The sequence below is a fragment of the Aulonocara stuartgranti genome (genome assembly GCF_965226115.1).
Source record: "Aulonocara stuartgranti genome assembly, chromosome: 13".
Classification (NCBI taxonomy): Eukaryota; Metazoa; Chordata; class Actinopteri; order Cichliformes; family Cichlidae; genus Aulonocara; species Aulonocara stuartgranti.
In genome coordinates this window covers 25,826,212-25,846,124 of record NC_138949.1, presented here as the reverse complement: position 1 = coordinate 25,846,124, position 19,913 = coordinate 25,826,212, and the positions used below count along the sequence as shown (strand labels likewise).

Sequence of the window (19,913 nt, the reverse complement as noted above, 5' to 3'; positions counted from 1 at the left end):
GGGTTAAAATGGCTTGTTTCATAGACAGGATAAACTGGGGAGCTGAATAAAGCAGCGGTCCTAAACCTTTTTTGCAACACAGACCGGTTTATGCCCAACAATATTTTCACGGACCAGACTTTAAGGTGTTGCGGATAAATACAACAAAATAAAACCGGTACCAAAAAAAAAAAAAGATTTATTCATAACACATGCAAAAAGGCCCAGGGAAACAGAGTTAACGATAAAAACTATTAAAAAAAAAAGTCATAAAAAAATTATAAAAACCCTGAAAACCATAAATTTCCCACCCAAACCTCAACTCTCACGGCCCGATACTGGTCCGTGGCTCGGGGGTTGGCAACCACTGGAATAAAGCATATGATAAGTAGGACAGCTTGAGCTACTCTGGAGTCCAAGTATACAAATGTAGAACAGGAATTCAGCATAACTGGTCCGTTTTAATTAGTGAGCAATACAAAACATTGATTTTTGGACTGTCAGAAAACCACGATCAAACCTGTGAGTCCAGAATGAGCCCCACTAGCTGTTGAAAAATGGGTGGAGACAGAAACCACCAACAATAGGGCTACAGCCATCACTGAGACATGCATCACTGCCAGCAGCATATTTAATGCACATGAAAGATTTTAAAAAGACTGTCTCTAGACTGTGTAGACTGTATTTATTTTATATTTATTTACTTTGTACTTATTAACCCATGAAACGCATACACAAAGAGAAATCAAAAGTAATCAAACAATGACGAAAAGCAAATTTAAAGCAGAAGTGTCACAAAATAATGTTTGCACAAATCCAAAGTCATTAAAATTTATTAATGCTGCAAGAAAATTCAAGTGTTTACACTGCACTGACTTGATAACCTTTTAAATTTAGCAGTAGAAAAAAAATGCACAATGAACGTCATCATGGTAGCAGCTCCCTCTCAGACTACTGATTTCTGGGAACAAACTTGAGTTTTACAGGCTGAACTGGCTGAAACTTCCAGTCAAACTGAAGTGGAATCTAGAAAAAAGAAATGGATGTAACATCAGTGACAGGACAGCAGAGTACCATGACAGTTTGAATGTGGAGGAGTGTTGCTATTACCATGGTCTCTTTGCATGTTTCCAAAGTGTACTTCTGCAAGAGACGGACAATAACCATTTTCATAACAAGGATGGCGTAGCGCATCCCAACGCAGTTACGAGGGCCGAGTCCAAATGGCATGAACGCGTATGGGTTCACCTCTTCCATGTTGTCTTTACTGAACCTGCAGATACAGATCAAACAAACCTTTAAAAATGTAGATATGTAGAGTCCTATAATTCACTGTATTTAACCACGATGTTCAGGCAACCTTCAACATAAAGTGTAGTAGGGCGTAGTTCAGGGCAAAAATACACTGTTACTTCTAAAGCTTTGAGGAGCTCTCGGGCCTGATTGAGGACAAGTCAGATCAAAACCAGCTCCACACTGCAGCACCCTCAGTCTAGGGGAACAGTTCAGCTTCCAGAACAACAATGACTCAAAGCAGACAGCTGCAGAGGTTTTGGGATGAAAAAGATAAAGCAAATGTCCCAGATTTCACTAATTATTCTCTCTTGTGGAGAGCGACAGGGTTCTTCATAACCTTGTGATGACACACCTACATGCACATTTACCTCTCTGGTCTAAAAAGCTCAGGTGAGTTCCAGTAGCGTGGGTCTTTGTGCAACACCCACGCAGGAACCCCAACTATGGTTCCCTCGGGGATGGTGAGGCCATGCACCTGCACAGTTTTTTTGCATGTCCTGTCAATTCGAGGGGCAGTGGGAATCAAACGCATTGATTCAAGTATAACTTGGTCCAGGTACTGTAGACCAGTCAGCTCCTCGTATGAAATGGGTGCCTAGACAAATAAAGGCAGCAAACACAAAAAAAAAGACAATATGTAAATGATGTCCACTACTAAATCAGTGATGGAAACACATCATGGGACGAATTACTGTACATCTTCCTTCAGGTTAGCATCAATTTCTTTGTGTAAGGTCTGCAACGCATCAGGGTTGGTGGCCAGATTATAAAGGATGTTAGTTAGAGTGGTACTGGTGGTCTCGTAGCCTCCAAAGATGAAGATCAAGGCCTGGGAAAGCATCTCATGTTCAGTCAAACCTACAGAAAAAACAAAATCAAAGTCCGTTTATAATTAATATAATAACCCTAAAGTAATCAGTAACTAGTACTGAGCCAATCTCACACTGAAACTGACAACTGATCAAAAAGAAAAATGCCAGAGACAGTTTCCTAAATCTGAAGGTGATGTGAAGAACCACATAATGTTTGACACTCCTGAGGAATTACTTTAATAGCTAACAGATAGTTAACTGAAGGTAAGACAAACTAATTATTGCAAGTGTTTTGTGACATGGATGCAGTGTTTTGAGCTTGTGTGTTCTCTATTTTGTGTCTCTAGGTTAATTATAGCTGACTTTTGTCCGTTCCCTTTTGTGCCTGTATTGTGAAGACAGTCATGTCTCTGTATTCGTTACCTGTGTCAAGTCCTCTCGTCTCCCTCTCAGTGTAATTTCCTGTTTTATTGTGATAGTCTCTTGTCTCAGGTGCTTTGTGTTCAGTTCAACTTCCCTTGTCTTGTTATTCCTGATTTGCTCCCGGTGTATTTCCCAACTGTTTCCCATCTCCCCTCATTACCTGCTGTTTATTTATTGTCTGTCTCTCCTTGTTCTTTGTGATGTAGTCTTCTCATGCTGTGTGTCTTCTCCTGTGTGTTAAATTTCTCCAGTAGTTTCCAAGTTCCAATAGCTCTAAAATGCTGTATATAGAAGTGGTAACACCAACGAGAAATAGATATCCCATTTCTCCTGGCTACTCTTCCATGGCTCCCTCATCTTGAAATACAAAGCCCTTAATGCTCCACAATATCTCATACACCTCACAGTGCCTCATAGGGCCTGTTACAGTCCAGGCTCACTTTGACATCTCTCACATACAATTTAAAACACTTAGCCAGGCTGGCTATATAAATACTTACAGGGATATTACAGAGGTATGTACAGCCCTTCATTTAATTATCACCCAGGTCCTGATTTATAACATGTAACACTGGCAGGTCTCTTGTACATGAGACATATGAGCAGATTGATGTCATGAGAAAAAATTGTGTGTAAAACCCCTGATCCTGAGTGGTCTGCAGTACATGTGACATGAGTGACTTGAAAGTGGACAACAAGCTGAGCCCTACACTTTGCCCTACTCGCCCTGATACTTCTGTGGTAAAAACATACCTTTACTTGGCTGTTCTTCATAATCCTTATACGTCTTTTCTGGGATCTCACTCTGAATCAACACCTGCAGAAAGTCTGCTCGGTCCTAGATAAGAAAAGAAAACATTCATCGTTAACAACAATTCCAGAAACCATGTATGAAATTGAATATTCCAAAGTTAAAACAATACTAGAGTAGCACACACAAGTTAATACAGGTAAAATTTATATAGCGCCAAATCAGAACAACAGTCGCCTCAAGGCACATGTTGTACGGCTTTTTGCCGCACACACCTCATGGATGAAAACAGGCGTCACTGGTGTTCTTGTCCAAAACTACATCCAAGAACAAACAAACAAACAAAAACAAAACAAAAAAAAAAACGCAGAAGTTTCTCTAAAGTTTTTCCCTGAAGTAATTTTTCCTAATGGTCACCAGGGGGTGACTACTCTTGTTTCAAAGCTACATAAAACAACACTTTAGCTACATTGTGTCAGTAAACACTTTCCTGATGAGGTGATTGGCTCTGCAACTAGTTTCATTTCCTTTTAAATTCAACAATACATTTGCTTTGTAAATTATGGTGCCATTAGAATGACACAGCAAGAAAAGGCATGGGATGTTTTACTATGTGATTGAGAAGTTGCAGGTGAGGATAGAGCTGCTCATTGTTTGGCATGTTGAGTTTAAAACATCAGGATGGGGACACTGAAAAGACTCAGCACAACTATAGTACTGCTATACTATTTTTGTACAGTATTATAGCCAAGAATATGTACAGTCCCTCGCAGCATCTTCCTTTTCGACCCCACATAACATGAAGCTACAGCTACATGACAATGACCCAAAGGTTAGTGCATACAGACAAGACAATGTTGATCTTCCATTTTAAATTGAATGCTTACAGATTTCTCTTCATGATGCTGATCTTTAAATCTCTTGATGATGTTGTAGAAAAAGTCAATGCTGTCCTTGGGCACAATATCAATTTTCAGGAGCTCTGCCAGACGTCCACCAAAGGGAAATGCCACTGAAAAGAGAGCAAAGAGTTGTTAACCTAAAGCTAAAGATAGCATATTACCAAATGGTGTTTGCATAAAAGGAGGGCATACTTAGTAAGAATAAAAGCCAAATTTTCATCTTAAGTAGTTTCTGGACTTGAACATTAACTGGATCATTTGGATTGTTTATGGAGTCTGTCTCCACACTGAAAGAAGCACTGGTCACAGTGTCTAAACTGTAAGGAGCCACAAACCTATGAGAGTTGGAAAAGACAAATGGTCAGTGCATTATTTATTTTAGGACGAACAGTATAATATGTTTGCATTTTACAGATGAACAACATACTGTTTGACAGTGATGGGTTCATCCAAATTCATTTCCTCAAGTTTTGCAACAAGTCGTTCTGCATAGCGAGCAACGAGGGGAAAAACCTTTTTTTTTTTTAGTAATGGAAACAAAATAAGAGAATTATGTTTATAATTTTTTTTAATCTAGTCTAGGTCAATATTTTTTGTCCATGATTTTTTTTTAAGTGTAAAGGTACCAACAGTTTTAGCCATGCCTGGGAGTTGTTCTCCCAACATATTTTAGCAAGTAAAAAAATGCACTTCATATACATGTTAACACACAAGTGGTTAATGAACTCAGATGTGATATCAACCTGTTTCAGTCTTCCACTTGTGAAGCATGGAGACAGGCTGTTGCGAATTCGTTTCCACCTTTCATCTTTGACTACTGTAATGGCGTCATCCATAGGTCCACTGACAAAACTGGTATCCTGTGAAAAGGAAATAACTTTACTGTTGCTTCCACCCTGTCACACAGAAACTCAAAGTTTCCTCAGATAGTGTAATGTCTTCTAACACCATTTTCGCCAAAGCGCAAGCGCTTATGTTTTCATTACAACATGACGTCAACCTGCGTTTATAGCAGATTGCTGATGTCTGACCTTTGACCCCTGGCCTTGAAGCATTACATACTAAAATTTTATGACCAATATGATTTTATTACCCTTACGATAGGAACCAACGATTGTTGGCTGAAATCTTTGGCTTCTAATATCTGAGATCTTAAGACATTCACGCAGTGAGATACAGCTCTCTCCAAGTCCTTCTATATAATATATTATAATGCAGACCTTCCCAAAGTGTGGGGCCCGCCCCCTTTGTAAAAGTATCTCTGATTCTGCTATACAGAGCAAGAAAGATAACATCTATCGTTCATCTCTAGGTGGCTACAAAACAGTGAAGTGTGTTGCTTGGTTTACTTCATGTGTCTCAGCTCCTGTGTACGTGTGAGCTGATGTAACCCTTGAGTATAAATGTGTAACTCTTGGTGAAAGTCCAATCTGCCAGATTTGAACATTACTTCATTTATATATAATACCAGTTTGTCCCTGTAGTTATTGTGTTATTACACACGTCAGCCTCAGACTGTAGCGCCACTGAAAGCAAACTTGGAAAAATAATAAAGTAAAAAACAATGTTGTTAGCAGACTCTATGTTACATGGAGAGTGTTGCACTGACATACACTGATATACAACAAGATGAACCTCTTACCCTGCGGTTGGTAAATGCAGAGTAGCACTCCTTCACCATCACAGTTTTAACAATCTCAGGGTCAGCAATCATCAACACTGGCGTTCGTCCATCGTACAACCTAAAAAAAGAAAAGAGTCTTTCACAATTCTTTTTTTTTTGTACTATTACACATCTAGATATGTAAGCTGATTCTTGCACTTATCCCTAAAGAGAAAATGGTTTGTTATGTTTCCACCGAAAGATATTTGTTTACCATCTCATATTTAAACTATTTTATCAGATCAAGCTCCAAAGTAAGAACAACTTCATAAAAAGAGGAAGCCAGTAGAAAACTTTTTTCATTATTCCATCCTGTCACAGAGTTGACCTCACAACCACAGTCACAATATGTTACATTTTTAACATACTGTGAGTTTGGCTCCCAGAGATATTTTGGTATGAGTGGATATCAGTGGTGGTTTTGAATGCGTCTTCTATCAGTCATGATGAATTAACAACTCACCCCCAGACGTCCCCATACTTGGCATGGCACTCTAGGTCAAAAGCAAGAAATCCCTGCAAAAAGGTAGACAGGAAAAAAAAAGTGTATTAGTGTCAAAAAGCCACTGAATTGGACGTGAGCACAGACAGGTTCATCAAGCAAATCCTGATCTCTAAATCTCAAGATTAAATCAGTCTGCTCCTCGTATCCCAGTCGCTAAGGTGAGTTTAGTGTATGTACGTACCTTCTTCATGCCCAGCATCGTTCCAATAAAAGGCAGGGGTCTCGGTCCAGGTATCCCCAGCTTTTTGAATAACCGATATGGCCATAATCCGTACCTGTGTTGCAAAAAGAGAGCGAGGATAGGAGCCAGTTGGACAATAAAACAAACAGCAAGCCTGACACCCAACTGTTGCTTTCGAGGTAATTAAGAAGAAACAAGATTCCAGGTGCGGTGGCTTGACCGCAGTGAACAGTCGAGGAATACTCACAGTAATATCAACGTGAAAAGGAGGGCAAGCAAAGTCCAGGTGGTTGCTGAAAACAGCGTGAAAAACATTTTTGACCTCGTTCCGACAAAAGCGCAGGTGTAGCTGAAGGCTGGAAAACCAGCGAACCTAAGAAGACGTCATGTGGTGGGAGGAGAGCGTATGAGACAAAAATGTGTTTACGTAATAAGGTGTAAAAGGGTCAGACGCTTTTAAAACGTTTTTGGTTTTGCGTAAGTCTGAATAAAATACTTTAACCATCAACGATTTCTAATGTGTCTGCTATTTCTGCTGCATGAAATGATCCGCTTTAGGGTGTCCTTGGTTTGTAAATCAACTTTCGTTTTGATCTGTTTTAATACTTCCCTGTAATAACGAAGTTCTCCATTATCCCCCCAATAATTATTTTCTCACTTTCCACGGTTGCCGTCCGGTCTAGTTTGTCTCTAATCGACTTTTAACATATGAGTCTTGTGAATATTTCTACGGGGCTATTACTCCTGCGCATGCTCAGCAGTTGTTTGAGACCCACCTTTTTTCTACAAAAACCAAGGAGGCCCTGCAGAAGCTGATAATGTCCCTGACACAGGCTGCTGTAATTCTTCTCTCACAGCTTTGTGGAAGTGTGCAAGCATTACTCTCTTCAGTACTTTTCTTGTGTTTTACTTAACATGTTTATCGCTCTGATGACGTGATCCATACTAATTGCAGTGAGATTTATCTAATTCTACTATGCATTAGAGTTTTGCTGGCGTGTTATTGTCCAAACTAAAGAACGATATCTCCTAGAGAGATTAGCAAAGGAGTAGGCACAGGGTTTGCGACTTTAATTACATTGAAATGTGTAAACATTTCCAATTCTGGGTAACATGTCTGTTTTTCTTGTTTGGCCAGCGAGTTGAGAATCCAGCATGACATACAATGACCCCAGCTTGAATCTGGTCTTAGTTTCTCAGTTAATTTCTATGCTTTCATCATCAAATAAATATTATTTTCCCAGCTTCTCAGTTGGTTTCTTAGCCAAGTCTCTCCCTGCACTACAACCTAATTCTGAAGTTATCCAGAAACATTTCACAGTATTCATCATTAAGTAATTGTTCCTGCTTTGAGATTATTAATTAAATCATTTCTTTTATTTTAAAATTTACACCAATTTAATTCAATTTCATTTATAAAGCGTCAAATCACAACAACAGCTGCCTCAAGGTGCTTTATATTGTAAGGTAATGACCCTAAAAAATACAAAGAAAAGCGAGAAAACCTCAATAATCATACGACCAAGCCCTGAGGAAGTACTTTGGAGACGGTGGGAATGAAAAACTCCCTCTTAACAGGGCGGATCCTACCATATTTTGTTTCGGATGTTTGTTGCACTTAAATGTTTCAGATCATCAAACAAATGTAAATATTAGACAAAGATAATAAAATTAAACACAACATGTATACAAAACGTCTAAATTAAGGTGTTTATTATTAAGGGTGGAAAAAATCCAAACCTAAAAGGTCCTACATATTCCATATGTTTGTAGAATGATCCCCGTCTTACCTGGCCACACCCAACAACTTATGCATAAAACATCTGTGCTCGTGGAAATCACTGATAGTTTAATTATAACGTTCTCCAAGTGGCCCTAGAGCTGGAGAGAGTCTCTCACTGAGACAACCAAGATTACAACATAACCAAACATTCTCTATTGTATCTTGACTGTCTCTCCACTCTGTTAACTCTTTAAGACACCCCAAGAGGAGGTGGAGCAGCCCAATATTCTGACCACAACACTGTAAAAACTGTAAAAACCATTAATGAATGTGTATATTTACATGCTAACTAGGTCCGGGCTTTGTAAAATGTGAGCATTCATGCCTGAAAGCCAGAGAGGCTATCGGTCTACAAGACTCAAGACTGGATGCAGGAGGGAAAATGGAGTGTCCGCTCTGACTAGCCCACAAGACCCTATGCCTTTGGAAACCTGGCTAGCTGTGATGGTAAAACCAATAATAAGACTACAGCCATCAATGAGACGTGTATAGCTGCCAGCAGCTTATTTCATGGACTTAACTGTCCCAAGAGATATTCTGATAAGTCTCTAGATTTCAAACTGTAATTTTATTTATTCATTTGTATAAAGCTCATGCATGAAAGAAAACAAGACAAAATTAAAAAAAGGCAAACCTAAAGATCAAGTGTCACAGAATAATATGTTTGCACAAATCAAAGATGGTTATCAGGAAATTCATACAGTAAACCATTAGTAAAGTTAGCTTTTTGAAAAAAGTTCAACACAATTTAAAGAAAAGTAATTAAAATACATTTGATTTATTAATATTGCAAGAAAATTCAAATATTTACACTGCACTGATTTAACATTTTACAGTTAAGCAGCAGAAAAAGGATGAATACCCTTATGGCAGCACTTGCCTCACATTAAAAGAAAATTATACAATAAAATGTTTGATAGGATTTTTTTTGATAGGATGGAGATGTTCCCTCTTAGACTACTGATTTCTGGGAACAAACTTGAGTTTTACAGGCTGAACTGGCTGAACCTTCCAGTCAAACTGAAGTGGAATCTAAAAAAAAGAAAAGAAATGGATGTAACATCAGTGACAGGACAGCAGAGTACCATGACAGTCTAAATGTGGAGGATTGCTGCTCTTACCATTGTCTCTTTGCATGTTTCCAAAGTGTACTTCTGCAAGAGACGGACAATAACCATCTTCATGACAAGGAGGGCGTAGCGCATCCCAACGCAGTTACGAGGGCCGAGTCCAAATGGCATGAACGCGTATGGGTTCACCTCCTCCATGTTGTCTTTACTGAACCTGCAGATACAGATCAAACAAACTTTAAAAATGTAGATATGTATAATCAAATAATTCTCATTGTATTGAGCCATGATTTTTAGGCAGTCTGTAGACCTACAACGTAAAGATGCCAAACCATCTAAGCAGGGATTAGGGACCCATTGGCCAGTTAGATCTTACAGCAGGGAAAAACCTATGATCAAAGCAGTACTTAGGTGGAAGCTATAATGGATAAAACATTCGAAAGATCTAGCAAAGATAAAGCAAAGCATAATGTCCCAGGTTTCACTAATTACAGGATGACCAGGTTCTTTATGACCTTGTGATGACACACCTACACATTTACCTCTCTGGTCTGAAAAGCTCAGGTGAGTCCCAGTAGCGTGGGTCTTTGTGCAACACCCACGCAGGAATCCTAATTGTGGTTCCTTCGGGGATGGTGAGTCCATTCACTTGCACAGTTCTTTTGCACACCCTGTTGAGGCGAGGGGCAGTGGGAAACAGTCGCATTGATTCAAGTATAACTTGGTCCAGGTACTGTAGACCGGTCAGCTCCTCGTATGAAATGGGTGCCTAGACAAAATATAAAGAAGAAGGCAAACATAAAAACAAAATATGCAAATGGTGTCCACCATTGAATCGAGAATGGCAACAAATTATGTGATGAATTACTGTACATCTTTCTTCAGCTTAGCATCAATTTCTTTGTGTAAGGTCTGCAACACATCAGGGTTGGTGGCCAGATTATAAAGGATGTTAGTTAGAGTGGTACTGGTGGTCTCGTAGCCTCCAAAGATGAAGACCAAGGCCTGGGAAAGGATCTCATGTTCAGTCAAACCTATGAAAAAACATAATTAATTATCTTATTTAAGCGTAATCAGTAGCTAGTACTTTCTCGCCCCTGCGGGCAGTTAGAGTTAGGGTTAGGGTTAAAGCTGGTGCTACTAATTCCTACAGGCATTCTGAATTTTCTGGAGTCTTGGAACACACTGTGGTACCATACCCTCATGAGCATCAGTTTAACAGTGTTGTACTGCAGAAAGTAGTGTGTTACTACAAAAATGGCAAGAAAAAGGCAATTAAGATGGAAGAGAGACAGACTATCATAACACTTAAAAATGTAGGTGCTTTTTTACAGAGAAATTGTAAACAAAGTCAGACCCAAAGAAACGACTGAATTCGAGGACAAGTTTCTGAGAGTTAACAGCTTGCATGATAGGCAGCTCACAGGAACACAGCTTAATAGTGGTTGTAGTTATTAGGAGTTGGGATGGTGTGTGTTGTTGCTGTCCTGTCATTTCCCTTTTTCAGTGCAGACGGGCAGGACTGTGATCTATTGGATTCCCTGGCATACCTGCAGGGCATCAGGCATCATCAGCTGGGGCTATTTGAGGAGCAGCGCAGCTGCTGTCTGGTGTCAGAGTATTGCCTCATCCAGAAGTGGTAACGTGTTGGTCTCTTTCTGAATATTGGTCACCCTCATCAGCCTGCACCATCACCAGCCCGCACTCTATTAGCCTAATCCACCAGCTCCTCACACCCCCTGGCCCAGCCTGTCACCAAACTTGTGGCAAGTAAGCTCTCCAACTCTCTCACCTCACATAGTCCTCGTCTTCCTCTCACCGTGTCTATTCTCTAATCTCTGCTCCCTTGCCTTCCCATAGACTGTTTGAGTCCTCCACCAGTTATGACGGCAATCCCAGAACTGTGTTATTGTAAAGAAATCATTTACGCTCTAGCTTAAAGTGTCTGTGTGATCTGCTACCTGGGTCCACGCGGGTTGACCCTAACAGCAGTAAGCAAGTCTCAGTTTCAAATGTACAGAGAAGACTTCAAGCTGCAGGCATGACAGGGCGAGTTGAAGCAAGACGCTAAGTCGCTAAGATGTTGGAACAAGACAAAGAGGCTTGCCTGGGTCATGAAACACCACCACTATTTGAAGACTGGAAGAAGGTATGGACTGATGAATCCAAATTTGAAATCTTCAGTTCATCATGCAGGACATTTGTACACCATCAAGAAGGCGAATTTTTGGTTCCACAGTGTGTGGCATCAACTGTCAAACATGGAGGAGGAAGAGTGATGGTCTGGGGCTGTTTTGCTGGATCCAGGTTTGGTGACTTGTACAGAGGGAGAGGCACCCTGAACCAAAACAACTACCACAACATTCTGCAGCGGCATGCAACACCCTCTGGTATGAACCTAGTTGGTCAGGGGTTCATCCTACAGCAAGGTAATGACTCAAAACATAAGTCCAAGCATTGCCAGACTGCCTCAGGAAAAAAAGAACAAGATGTAACCTTGAAATCAGGAAGTGGGCAACACAGTCTTCCGACTCAAACCTTTGGTTTGGGTTGGACTGGGCAGAAGAATTTTTTGTTTTATTGTAGAAAGAATGCCATGGGTGTGTCCAGCTGTTATATCTGTCAAAGGTGGCTGCTTTGATGATTCAAAAGTTTAGAATACATTTTGGTTCATAAATTGATTCCATGATTTCTTTTTTTTAAACTCCAACTGTATATTTGTAATATTCATTCGTTTCATTTCAGAGTGCAATGACACATTAAACTGCATCATTTTTAATAAAAAGATACAAGAACAGACTATGCTTTTAAGATTAATACTAAAACTTTCTGTGATGGAGTGTGGTTTGTGGCTCAGCTGCAGGGGAAGGGTGTAGCAGCAGGTTAAGGGTGTGGTGTCAGAGGCTGCACACACCTGAGCTCCATCATCCAGTCATGGCTCCCCGATAAAGGATGTGCTGGGACCTGAGGTAGGAGGTGTGTGTGCTACAGGGCAGCTGAAAAGTTGCTCAGTGAAACTGTACATTTAGTTAAGGGTGTGCATTGGTGCCAATGCACACCCTTAACCTTGATTCTTGTCTTCTGTAGTTTACATTCTGGCTGAAGGGGTACATGTTGACCTGAGATCCAACTTGGTTAATGTAATTTTTTATAGCCAGATTATCAAAAATGTTACAATAGCTAGGATGGCTCTATAAATATTTACAGGGATGTCGTCGTGATGTGTAGAGCCCTTCAGCTATTTATCATCAAGCTCCTGGTTTATAATATATGATACTGACTGACTGGTCTTTTGAGACATATGAGCAGATTGATGTCATGAGAAAAATGTGTGTGTTAAACCCTTGATCCTGAGTTGTCTAAAGTAAATGTGACATAGGTGACTGGGTTATTCTGGATTACTTCTGTGGTAAACACATACCTTTACTTGGCTGTTCTTCATCGTTCTTATACGTCTTTTCTGGGATCTCACTCTGGATCAACACCTGCAGGAAGTCTGCTCGAGCCTACATCAGAAAAGACAATATTCAAATGTGCTCACATGTGGATGATTGAGAGTCAACAGCAGAAGAAAAATATCAATAATGTTTGCGGTGTGCATAGACTGTATATAAAAAATGGCAAATGATTCCAGGTATTGCCCTAAATTATTTTCCTGTAGCTTACAGGGAGCAAGTCCTGTGGTTTCAAAGCTAGATGTATATGGAAAACAACCTTCTCTTGTCTCTCATGTCTATAAAGATTTCTGATGAGCTGATGGCCTCTGCGACTAGTTTCATGTCCTTGTCAATTTAATGCTTACAGATTTGTCTTCATGATGCTGGTTTTTAAATTTCTTGAGGATGTTGTAGAAAAAGTCAACACTGTCCTTGGGTGTGATTTCCATGTTCAGGAACTTTGCCAGACGTCCACCAAAGGGAACTGCCACTGAAATGAGACCAGACTGAATACCGGTAAGCAAAATTTCTACATCCTGCAGATACTATTGAGTTTGCTTTCTGAAAACAAATCAATTAAATGAGTTTTTAAAAGTCAAAAGAAGGACATACTTATGAATAAGAAAAGCCACATTTTGAATTTAAGGAACTTTTGGACTTGAACATTAACTGGATCATTTGGATTGTTTATGGAGTCTGTCTCCACACTGAAAGAAGCACTGGTCACAGTGTCTAAACTGTAAGGAGCCACAAACCTATTAGAGTTTGAAAAGACAAGTGATCAGTGCATTATTTATTTTAGGACGAACAATTTAATATGTTTGCATCTTTCAGATTAACAACATACTGTTTGACAGTGATGGGTTCATCCAAATTCATTTCCTCAAGTTTTGCAACAAGTCGTTCTGCATAGCGAGCAACGAGGGGAAAAACCTTTTTTATATAATGGAGACAAAATAAGAAAATTATGTTATTAATATTCTGTAGATGTTAAATGTCTGTCAGATATGTAGAAAGAAAACAGATCAAAACACACTGATGATGTTTTTACATTTTATTTGTAAACTCGTTTTCTCTATTTTAAAAAGTTTAACAATGTCTTTACAGTGTCTGTGAAATAAATAAGAACATATAATGGGAATTGCTGGCTTTTATTTTTGTACTTCATTTTGTATATAGTTTAATCACATTAGTGGTTATGTCTTGATGCATGCTCAATCATCCAGGTATTGAAATCCAGAAACGTTGATTCTTTTTTTCTGGACGTAGCGTTTTCAGTAGGGGAAATGTTTCATCACCTTTCACCCATTGAAAAAGAAACTTTTTGGGATATAAGTGGTTAATGAACTTAGATATATCAACCTGTTTCAGTCTTCCACTGGTGAAGCATGGAGACACGCTGTTGCGAATTCGTTTCCACCTTTCATCTTTGACTACTACAAGAGCGTCATCCATAGGTCCAGTGAAAAAAACAGTATCCTGTGAAAAGGAAATAATAACTCTCAATGTTTGCTTACATTTCCAACATTGGTTTGCACATATAATGTAATGCAATTGGAATCTTCTCTGTGTTGGCTCTATGTTGATTATTCATATAGAACTTCCTTTGGCTAGATCGACGCACATGGGTACATGCAAAAGTAGAAAGTAAACAAACGACAAATACCAACATCACCATAAATAAGTACTACAGTGTAAAGAGGTTCGAGTAAAATGTAATCAGTAACCCGTCATATTTATCCAGGTTCGTTTGATAATATAGATGTGGGGAAACATGTGATATTTGTTAAAAATATCTCAACTACTACCAGTGCTTATTGATGATTGATTAAATAAGCACATGTCAGAAAACTGTTTCAAAGTACACCACTCACTAGTACAATGCTGATAATTTATATTATTTATATATTATATAACATATTTATATATTGTTTCTGTCCTAGAAACAATAATGTGATGATTTCAATTGGTTTAAATTAGGGCTGTCAAAATTAACGCGTTAACGCAAATTAATCTGCCATCGCGGTCAACGAGATTAAAATTTTTAATGCAATTAACGCATCTGGAGTGCAGAATGACCCAAAATCCCTGAAATGTTTCTGTTAGGCATTTCGAGCAGTTTGTCCAAGTAGAGTTACCTTCACACATGCACAAATGGGCAGTTGATCTGGTAGTGACGGGCACTGAACCAATCAACTCAATATGGAAGATGATAAACGCACATTGGCCTTCTAGATAGGAAATTTGAGTAGTAAAAGAATAATAAGCAGGGGCGGATCTAGAAGGGCAAGTGCCACCATAAAATGATCCCGTGCCACCCCAGTTTTGCATATGACATTGTTGTTTATTAAAATAAGATAGCATTAACAGTTTGAGCATAGTTACAGTCAACAGTGAATATAAATGCTAAAACTGAATATATTGCATAGTGCCCCCCCCCCCAATTAACAAATGGTTCAGCCCATAGCAGGATGGCTTTTTTCTTGTTTTCAGTAGCAAGCGACGTTTATGATTGTGCCAGACCACATTTTGAACAACACCATGGGAATTTCGGATTTTACACAGGTGGTTGGATGTTACACTCTGTAAATGGAAGGAAAGTGAGTGTTATTAACCCTCTGTGGTCTCTCCCGGAACCTTTAAATGGTGTCTGGACCCCCAGGGAAACATTTGCCCAAACACCTTGAAGAGGACACAGGCAAGAAAGGTGAGTAATCATTATCTTACAAACACCTATTTGCACCACTTTTATCCCTAGATTTCACACACACATTTGCATTAGTTTTCCTTACTGGTAAACCTTAATCACAATCTCAATCACCATTCTTCTCTCCTGACAGACAACCACCACATTCCTTGACGAGGAGCAGCTGTGCAGGATCTGAAACAAGGCTACCAACTGATTTTAAAATTCCCAATAAATAGTCAATAAATATTTAAACTTCTTGTGTGCAAATCCATGCTCAAAGTGCAACGCTAAATAAAGTGCTTGATAAGGTGCTTTTAATAAAGTGAAAGGTGTGCTCTAAAGTGCTATACAGATAATATAAATAAATTTAGTAAGGGAGTCCTCTTCCTTACACTTAGTGTGTTGTGTTGCCTTGTGTAGTTCTGTTGTCGTTTTGCCTTGTGTGTCAGTGAGGTCACTAATGAACACAAAGGCACATTTGCAATGTAAAAACTGTCACTAAGTGATACCCCTCCTGTTGTCAGGCCTGCAGGTTTATCCCTGTGCTGTTCTGTCTTTTGGTGGACAAACTTTTTTTTTTTTTACTGTCACACATCATTTGTGGGGCATCTTATTGCGAAACCTGATTGTTCTCTCATTTTAGTTTTAGTAATATTTTTAAATGGTTGTGCAAAATTTAAAAACTCAGCAGATGTATTGGCTGCATTTTTAGATAAATAGTTGCATATGTTTACAAAATGTACAATTATATTATATTTGCATTTCAAGTTATAAAAATTTACTCAACATGTCTGTGTTTTTTTTTTTTTACAGTAAAAAAATACTACTAGGATTTTAAGTTCTTTGTGTGATTTCAGATCAGTAATACTAATGCAGTGTCAGTGAAAAAACAACGAAATTCAGTTGAGCTAAAAAAAAAAGAAGGAATGATACCAAGCAAGGCAAGGGGAAAAAATAAAATAAAACAATTTGAGGGTGAAATACAAACGTAAACTCAAAAGGAGTTTGTTGTATTTCAGTGGGTTAATCCAACAAATGATGAAAAATTAGGTTTAAATTTTTGTTCATGACAGTGCAGATTTCTGACATTTTGTGCAATTTAAGCATGTAACAATGTGATAGTTTTCTAACAAAAAAAGTGTGAAACTTAATTTAGACTTGTGTTTGTAAATGAACTGCCCCATGCTGTGTAGCTTTGTGGATTTTATACTTATTGGGCTACATATTTATTTATCACACAGGCTATACAGTACATAAAATAAAAACTCAAATGTAAATGCAAATGTAAGTGCGTAATTATGTGGGCTACAGACAATAATTAAGTTATAGACTATATTTATATGAAAAACATACTTACTGCATTTGAATCATTTTAACCATATGTAACCACCTGCATATGTGTTTGGAAAAAAAATGCTTTGATTTTGCCACCCCATTTGATTTCTTTGCCACCCTCATGCCACCCTAAGAAAATTTCTCTAGATCCGCCCCTGATAACAAGACGGAACAGTCGACCGACATAAAGTATTATTGCACGCTGTGCAAGAATGAATTTTCTTTTCATCAAAGCACTTCCAGCTTAAATTATCACATTTACACGAACCATACGTTAGCCAGGGGTGCTGCAAGCACTTTGACTAACGCGTCACCCAACTTGCAGCAAACCACTCACGGCGCATCGGGGGCTCAGTAAGTCGGCCTAGGAAATATTGACTGACACAGTTTCCAAGAGGATTGCAACAAACTGCAGACCTGTTACTATCGTTTAGAAGATACGCTTTACATAGCTTTGGTTCCTCGTTTCAAGGACTTGAAGTGACTCTCAAGAGTTACAGAGAGAGTTGATAAATGTTTACTGAGTTTTTGTTAACATGAATGTTCAAGATGTTCAATAAACATGTTAGATGCGTATATTTTCCCTTTTTTCGCGAGTCTGTTTGCTCATGCAAAATGAAATGCGATTAATATAGAAAAAAAAAAGAATGATATTTAGTCGTGATTAATCAAAATTAATCCACAGTAACCCTGTGATAAATCAAATTAAACATTTTAACTGTTGACAGAACTAATATATATTGTTATGTTATATATTAGTGTATACTTAACTATTAGTATATAGTTTTTTTTAAGTTGTATTTCACAGGAGAGAACCTGTGTTCAGAGATTGAAGAAAACTATTCAAATTCTCTTTGAATTTAAGCACACATTCTTTGTGTTTATTCTGCATTTACTTCATTATATTGCATAAATGTCAGTTACAAGCTTAACTAAAAGTTTAAATAAAGTTTTAAAAAAGTAATATCAACCAGGCTATTGACCAAGTAATTGTGATTAATTATGATTAATTACAGAAAGTTGTGAGATTAATTAGATAATTTTTAATATATTGATAGCACTAGTTTAAATACATAAACCCTTCGTGCAATTAGCTTTGATTCTGTTATACACAGTAAGATAGATAACATCTGTTTTTGTTCTCTAGTTTTTATGTGAAACAGTGAAGTGTGTTTCCTGGTTTGCTTCATGTTCTTCAGCTGCTGTGTTGGCTGATGTAACCCTTGAGTAATAAAAGTGTAACTCTTTGTGTAAAGCACAGAGAACTGCTGCAAGTTCAGCCTCTTGGATTTTAATATTACTTCATTTACATTTTTTTTTTATGACGTTTGTGTGAAACTGTTACATCTGCGCATGCTCTGCAGTTTTGTGTAACCTTTCCCACAACAACAGAGGAAGAGCAAGGAGATAAAAACGCTGATGTAATGTTAGTGATATTGGTCACATGTATCAGTGTGCCAAGGGTAACTGCTTAGTAAATGCACGACCTATGTAACACTGGGTTTATTAGTACTTTTTGTCTTATTTGATTAGATTTAAACTGTGTAAATGTAATTAGAATTTAAAATACAATTACACACACATACATCATTTGAGTATAAAGGTTTCAGTTTCTTTTCAGTTGTATGAAAATCAGATTTCAGGAAAATTCTTCTCTGTAATATTATTTGTGAGGTTTATTTTCACAAATCAAAAAAGATCATTAACTTTATGTGCGAGAAAAGCTTGGGAATGTTAGGCAGCTGAATAGTGTAGTGGTAAAACTATGCACTTTTGCACCGATAGTCACAAGTTTGATTCCCACCAGGTATCCAGCAAGGGTCCTGGCTAAACCCCCTCCCCATGCTAAAACCAAGCCCTGGGATGGCACGGCTATGTCTGAAGTTCGGCTTCTTCAGACACAGCCGAATTTCACTACATGTTGTACTCTGCATAATTGTGTATGTGACAAATAAAGGTTTTTTGTAGAAATGTGCTCACAGTCATTAATTCAGTACAGGCAGCTGCCGAATCAGCTGGATTGATATGCCAGCATTCCCAATTCTAGGAAGCAGCACTGTTCTTCCTGTTACAGTCTATTCTTTCTCTTTTACTGGTGGATGCTTATATTTAACAGTTTCAAATAATCAAGTCAATATATGTGAATCCCTGCAACGCCTAATATCGTTATTTCAGAAACAGCAGCTCCACCCACCTGCTGTTCAACTCTCAGCTTTGAGGGACAGCCAAGTAGAAGAAAGTTTGATAGGTGGAAGGTTTAGTATTATTGTTAGGATTTTCTTGCATTTAAGAATTCAATCAAAAGATCTCAAAGACAGGATTCAAATTTATCTTGTGACTCTTTGGTGTGTCTCTGTTCAGAGACTAAAGAATTGACTAGAAAACACCTGAACCTGTATAAATATTAGGCTATGTTAGACACTCCACACTGAGGGCATCTTTTCGTTTAATAGCATCAGTAAACTTTATGAGTACTGTTTCTTTATTTTTCTGTGATGACTGATGAAAGGCTTGAGCTGGGTCTGACACAGAAAACGTTTCCTCCAGTCTTCCAAGTAGCATTCTGCTTACTTAGATTTTTGAGGATAAATTCAGTTTCGTGGAGCAGTATTGGTGAACTTTATGGTTTCCTTTTTGTCTACAACTGTGAAATTGATTTTCCCACCACTTTATAAATCATGCTCAATTACTTTGGACCCTTAGGTGGACACATTAAAACAGACTAAAAAATGCTTCTGGTGACAACGTGCAAAGAATAATGTCATTAAAGGTTTGCTCACACCTGAAGGTGAGGGCTGGAGGATGACTGGATGACTGGATGGCTAGAATGAAAACCAGCAGTGTTCCCTGGGCTGCAGAGACACTGTGGTTAAGGCTGTTTTGTGCTACACCAATTAAAAAGGTGGAAAATGGCAGAAACTTCCTGCTGTTTTCCTATTTCAGTGTCCTGCACACTGATATAAACACAGGAGCAACCACTTCAGATTATCTTCTTATATTACTGTCAGTTACACTTTAACCCATCATGTAGCATCTGCAGGCTCTATGCCATGTATGCACACAAGATGAAAGTGTTTATGCTCACTG

At 38.4% G+C, this 19,913-nt stretch overlaps 2 protein-coding genes across 4 annotated transcripts; both read right to left on the bottom strand.

Annotated features, from left to right (window-relative positions):
* Positions 1–420: 420 nt before the first annotated feature.
* LOC309721039 (cytochrome P450 3A40-like) lies at positions 421–7,267 on the bottom strand. 2 transcript variants are annotated; one of them, XM_082558369.1, is made up of 14 exons: positions 7,171–7,261; positions 6,760–6,885; positions 6,513–6,606; positions 6,290–6,342; positions 5,806–5,905; positions 4,907–5,023; positions 4,591–4,676; positions 4,356–4,498; positions 4,149–4,273; positions 3,264–3,348; positions 1,973–2,133; positions 1,644–1,870; positions 1,090–1,252; positions 421–1,005 (listed from the first exon to the last, which is right to left on the bottom strand). In XM_082558369.1, the coding sequence occupies exons 2-14, from the start codon at positions 6,825–6,827 to the stop codon at positions 931–933; spliced, it is 1,497 nt and encodes a 498-aa protein (XP_082414495.1). In that variant the 5' UTR covers positions 6,828–6,885; positions 7,171–7,261; the 3' UTR covers positions 421–930. The 2 variants fall into 2 exon arrangements, with proteins under 2 accessions (XP_082414495.1, XP_082414494.1); XM_082558368.1 differs by having other exon boundaries at positions 6,760–7,267.
* Positions 7,268–8,868: 1,601 nt separating this feature from the next.
* LOC309721040 (cytochrome P450 3A56-like) lies at positions 8,869–14,276 on the bottom strand. Of its 2 annotated transcripts, none has more exons than XM_082558370.1 (7): positions 14,165–14,276; positions 13,168–13,292; positions 12,787–12,871; positions 10,239–10,399; positions 9,908–10,134; positions 9,417–9,579; positions 8,869–9,327 (listed from the first exon to the last, which is right to left on the bottom strand). In XM_082558370.1, exons 1-7 carry the CDS (start codon positions 14,190–14,192, stop codon positions 9,253–9,255), a joined length of 864 nt encoding a protein of 287 aa, XP_082414496.1. In that variant the 5' UTR covers positions 14,193–14,276; the 3' UTR covers positions 8,869–9,252. The 2 variants fall into 2 exon arrangements, with proteins under 2 accessions (XP_082414496.1, XP_082414497.1); XM_082558371.1 differs by lacking the exon at positions 14,165–14,276 and adding an exon at positions 13,415–13,599.
* Between the last annotated feature and the right edge of the window lie 5,637 nt (positions 14,277–19,913).

What these genes read in the sequence shown, in the direction of transcription:
- LOC309721039 (XM_082558368.1), bottom strand. Translation starts at nt 6,827, where the DNA reads ATGTTTTTCACGCTGTTTTCAGCAACCACCTGGACTTTGCTTGCCCTC. An exon ending in CTTTTCACGTTGATATTACT is followed by an intron (nt 6,607 to 6,759) that starts GTGAGTATTCCT and finishes TTTGCAACACAG; the next exon opens with GTACGGATTATGGCCATATC. An exon ending in AAACATGCAAAGAGACCATG is followed by an intron (nt 1,006 to 1,089) that starts GTAATAGCAACA and finishes TCTTTTTTCTAG; the next exon opens with ATTCCACTTCAGTTTGACTG.
- LOC309721040 (XM_082558370.1), bottom strand. Translation starts at nt 14,192, where the DNA reads ATGCTTCACCAGTGGAAGACTGAAACAG. An exon ending in GAGCTTTTCAGACCAGAGAG is followed by an intron (nt 9,580 to 9,907) that starts GTAAATGTGTAG and finishes CTGTATCTGCAG; the next exon opens with GTTCAGTAAAGACAACATGG. An exon ending in AAACATGCAAAGAGACAATG is followed by an intron (nt 9,328 to 9,416) that starts GTAAGAGCAGCA and finishes TCTTTTTTTTAG; the next exon opens with ATTCCACTTCAGTTTGACTG.